At 53.4% G+C, this 4,873-nt stretch overlaps 1 protein-coding gene across 1 annotated transcript; it reads right to left on the bottom strand.

Annotated features, from left to right (window-relative positions):
- Positions 1 to 2,342: 2,342 nt before the first annotated feature.
- LOC125345088 (endogenous retrovirus group K member 8 Gag polyprotein-like) lies at positions 2,343 to 3,854 on the bottom strand. The gene has a single exon (XM_048337334.1). The coding sequence runs from the start codon at positions 3,852 to 3,854 to the stop codon at positions 2,343 to 2,345; it is 1,512 nt and encodes a 503-aa protein (XP_048193291.1).
- Positions 3,855 to 4,873: the final 1,019 nt, after the last annotated feature.

The raw sequence follows: 4,873 nt of genomic DNA, 5'->3' as shown, positions 1-4,873 counted from the left end.
CCACTGCTATAACAATCCCATCAGTGGCCAGCTGGTCGGCCATATGATTACCTTGTGTCAGCATCCCAGGCAGTCCTTGGTGTCCACGAAGGTGCTGCAAGAATATAGGCTCAGCCCGCTCTTTTAACAGAGATCTAACTTGGATCATCAGAGGGGTGATTGGGTTCTCATCTAATTTGATGTATGAGGACACCAGGTTTGGTAGCAGATTTACCACATACATACTGTCAGAAAACAGGTTCATTGGTTGTTTGACCTGGGTCAGTGCCAGGGCCACTGCGTACAGCTCCTTAAACTGTGCAGATCCAGTAACGGCCTCAAAATAATGGGTGTTTTTTCTCTCACAGGTAGGAGAGGAGGCGGGGCATACCACCACGGCAGACCCCGCCCTTCCCCCATCTGTAAAAACATTTACAGCCTTGATAAGAGGCCTGGTGGAAAAAAGCATAGGGGGAATCCAACGTAGCTTGGAAAATGAGGTCACCCACCTCGAAGTTCCATAATGGCAATCTACTGTCCCCATGAAGCCCTCTAAGGCATTAGATACCCTGTTATGGTTTCTTCTGACCCATTCAATATCTGCCAACCGGTAAGGGATGGTTATCACATCAGGATCCTTCCCATAATGCCTCAGGGAGGTATCCCTACCTTTAATTATTAAGTCAGCTAGCTGGTCCATCTGTGAATAAACCCTGGGGGCTCCTCCCACTGACGCGTGCACCCATTGAAGGGGTTCGCCAGACTGGGTAATGGCAGCTGAAAAAAGCTCTGATCCAGGGAGGACCCAGAGACAGAGTGGACACTCAGGCTTATAGCGAGCTAACTGTGCCACATCTAGGGCCCTTTGGACTTTCTGGAATATTGCTTGGAGTGATGGAGTTATTGTAATAACATCATTGGGTGCCTTGCCCTTCAAAGAGTCATGGAGCGGCAGCAGCTGCTCAGTAGGCAGGTGAAGCCAGGGCCTTAGCCAGTTAATCTCACCTAGCAATTTCTGCATCTCTACCATAGTATAAGATGGCTTGAAGGACAACTGGGGTTTAAGGGGGCACACCGAGTCTAATTTAAGCTCTGCCCCCAAGATCTTAAAGGGGTACACTTTCTGAACCTTGTCACGGGCTATGCGCAGCCCTCCTCTATGCAGGAGTGTTCGTACCTTCCTATAGGCTAAGTCTAGTACCTGAACATCTGCTGATCCAATAAGAATATCATCCATGTAAATGACCAAAAAAATATCTGGCTGGTTCTGAATGGGTTGGAGAACCTGTGACACATATTGTTGGCAGAAGGCAGGACTATTAGCCATGCCCTGGGGCAGGACCACCCACTCATACCTTTGGTCCGGCCCATGGTGGTTAACTGAGGGCACGGAAAAGGCAAACTTTTCACAGTCTCGGGGGTCCAGGGGGATGGAAAAGAAACAGTCCTTGATGTCAAGTATGATAATATGAAGATCCCGAGGAATGGAGGGGATCCATGGCAGCCCCCTTAGGGGGGTGCCCACAGGAACTATTCGCTCATTAATCCTTCTTAGGTCCTGTACCATCCTCCATTTACCTGAGGTCTTTTGTACAACAAATACTGGGCTGTTCCAAGGGCTCAGCGAGCGTCTGATATGCCCTAGGGACAGTTGCTCTGACACTATTTCTCTTAATTTCTCTAACTTGTTTGAGGGGAGTGGCCACTGTTCCAACCACACTGGGGGTCCCGGGAGCCACTGAATGGCAGGGACGGTGGGAACAGTGGCCCCTAGGATTGGGGGTGAGGCCCTGTAGAAGAAACAGGAGTCTCCTGGCTTGAGGTCTCAGGTGGAGACACTTCCTGATGGCTATTAGGGTCACCTGTCAGGTCATGGCCTGACGAGACCACGGCCTTGGTCTCCACTAAGATATCCCGACCCAGCAGATTGTTCCGTAAGCCAGTCATTATCAAGGGACGCACTTCTCCCTTTTTTCCATCCGGATCTGTCCAGACAAGCCAGTTTCTAGTTACTTCACTGGCAACATTGCCTCCTACTCCTGTTGTCTGGGGCCCGGGCACCAAATCCCACCAAGGAGGGACTTCCTCCTTCCTCAATACAGTCCGGTCAGCTCCGGTATCGATTAGGCATCGGAACCTTTTCCCGGCTATAGTAACCATCATACTTGGCTTGTCTTCTGAGACTATCGGGACCACCCAGTGAATCTCAGGTTTGTCATCAGGCAGGTCGCCGGGTTGGTCACGGGGCTGATCGCTAGACCGGCTGCCTCCTTTGGATGACGGGGCCGGAGAGCGCCCCACTACTGGTTTGCTGCTAGACTGGCCGCCTCCTTTGGGTGACGGGGCTGGAGGGCGCCCCACTACTAGTTTAAAGGCTTCCCCCCAGCCTCGAACTTGGACTTGCACTCGCTCTGCCAATGATAACCTTTCTTGCATCGGGGGCAAGGTGTCTTGGGTGGCAACTTGGTTTGGCCAGAGTTTCGTCCCGACGAGGCACTAGGTTTTGCCGAGCCTGACGGACATTCTCTCTTGAGATGGCCACGACCGCCACACCCATAACATCGCCCCTTGCCTGCCCCATTGGCCGTTGCAGAAGCGTGCTCCTCATTAAGTGAGGCAGTCAGCACCTGTGTCCTGCGGGTCTGGGTATCGAGACTCCGACAGGCATATATCCAGCTTTCTAGGGGTTTGTCCTTCATACCTGCACAAGCTATCTTATGGTCTGGGGCCATTCCGTCCCACACCAAAGATCTAACAAGTTCATCTATCTGAGACCAAGGAGCCTTTAACTGAATGCTTTCCTCCACCCTCTCAATAAATGAGACGAGATCCTCTGTTGCCCCTTGAATAACTTCTAATGTCGTGATCTTTGAGGGCCCTTTCCCTAAGGATGTCCATGCCCACATCCCCAAGGCCCACACTCGCCTCCGGTAGGCTGGGGGAAGAGACATCTGGGGAAAGTCAGTAACGTGTGGATTGGGGGGCCCATACATCATCTCGAAGGTGACGGGGATTGGAGGAATGTTTGCGAGAAATTTCTCAGCCTGATCAGAGCATGCATTCCTAAAAGCTGCGCACCACCTCTTATAATCTTTCCTGTCTAGCACAGTCTGACCTACACGTCTCCACGTTTGTGCATTGGAAAACCGGTTGCTCAGGCCCCGGAGTAGGGCGTGAGCCCAAGGAGAGTTCGGTCCCTTCTCAGTGACCGTTTTTCTAAGATCTCGGAACTCCTTGACTTCCTCAGGTTCCCACCCAGCCGTGATGCTTGCTACATCAAAGTCTACCGTCTCTATACCTGGTGCAAAGTCCGGCAACGGCTGCTCCAGTTGCGGATACGGCAACGCTGGTGGCGATCGCGATGAAAGCGTGGCAGGCCATCGCGTGCTCAGGGCAACCTGTTTGGAGGGGGTAGGAGGGGGCGACGGCAGAGGCTGCCGGCTGCCCCCCTCCCTGGCCGCGTGTCTCGGGAGTGCGGCATCTGGTCCGGGGTCCCGGAGATTAAGCCCACGATCGAGATCGGCTTGTAGCTCCTCCGCGGGCCCGTCAGGAAGGGGCGTCAGGCCCTCCTCCTGCAGGTCCGCCGGGGGATCTCCTCCTTCTTCCCCAGGGTTCTCCTCCGCGGCTCCCGCCTGCCCTAATGGGATCTCTCCTGTAGAAAGCCAATCTTTGAGAGAGGTAATAATTGGAAAAATCACAAGAGGGAGATCCTCTCCTATCTCCTCTTCCTTGCCGTCCAGCTCCCTCCCCAGCTGGTCCCAGGTTTCCCAGGAAAGCGGATTGGCCTTAACCAACCATGGGATGGCCTGGGTCAGCTTCTCCCAGATCCGCTTGATGGTAGGATCTGAGATGCGCTGTCCACTACTTTTAACCATGAACCATAATATCTTAACCGTTGGTTCATTCCATTTGCTATGCGCTTGACCCATCTCAGTGGGATCTCTCCTCCAACCCAATCGCTAAACGCAGTCTGTGGGGATACTACACCCCAAAATTCCCGGCCGTGTGGTTTGCCCCACGTTGGGCGCCAGATGTTGGGATCTGAACGATCCCTTTCTCCCCAAATTCTCGGGGAGAATGGTCCAAACCTCAAAACACTACGAGAGAGCACTCGACCTTATCTTCCGCCCGCAGAAGGTGAGGGAATGCTCTCGTTGGTCTGCGTTTAGCCGAGGAGAGTGAACTACTGAAGCCCCCCGTCCCTGCCCCTCCTCACGTGTCGACGATCGGCGCAGAGAAAGAAGGACTCCAGGGAGACGGTCTGAGGTTATGAACCGAACTCACCGCCCAAGGGGCGGGGGAAGGTCTTTATTGTGGTGGGTAAGGCGGGAAGGTGGGCTTCGCTAATTGGCTGAACTGGGCTGTCTCGGTCAGAGTGGCACCTGGGACTCCCCCCCATGGGCTGACGTCACGCCCCAATAGGACCGCCCCTTGGCACCGGCGGCGCCATCTTGGAGGCATCCACGTGGGCCTGAAATCGAGATGGGAGGCGGGCCAAGCCAGAACTACTCCTTCCGGTTCCGGACCCGGGAGGGGTAGGAGTGGCTACCGGCCATTTGCTCCCAAGGCGGGAAGAAGGGTGGTCGATCGGGGACCGCCCCTCTACATGTCCGGCCAGCATCCCCACAGTATCCAGTCTACAGGAACTACTTAGTAGGTAGAAATTACTTTACATAGCACCTAGCAACACTGAAAGTTCAAAACAGACATCAGCTCTTGCTACTGTTGTTCCAGGGTCCTTTCAGTGTGTACTACTTTGTCTTGGGATAATTATCTCCATAGGAGAGCAAGGTCAACAGGCCTAGAGTAACTACTTCGGGGAATATGTATAGGACAATTAGTTTTACACTGCTCCAAAAGCAATTCTGCAACTTCAAGCAGTCTGGTCATTATT

The sequence above is a fragment of the Perognathus longimembris genome, chromosome 2 (assembly GCF_023159225.1).
Source record: "Perognathus longimembris pacificus isolate PPM17 chromosome 2, ASM2315922v1, whole genome shotgun sequence".
Lineage (NCBI taxonomy): Eukaryota > Metazoa > Chordata > Mammalia > Rodentia > Heteromyidae > Perognathus > Perognathus longimembris.
The sequence above is the reverse complement of the archived record's forward strand: the minus strand, read 5'-3'. Positions and strand labels throughout refer to the sequence as shown.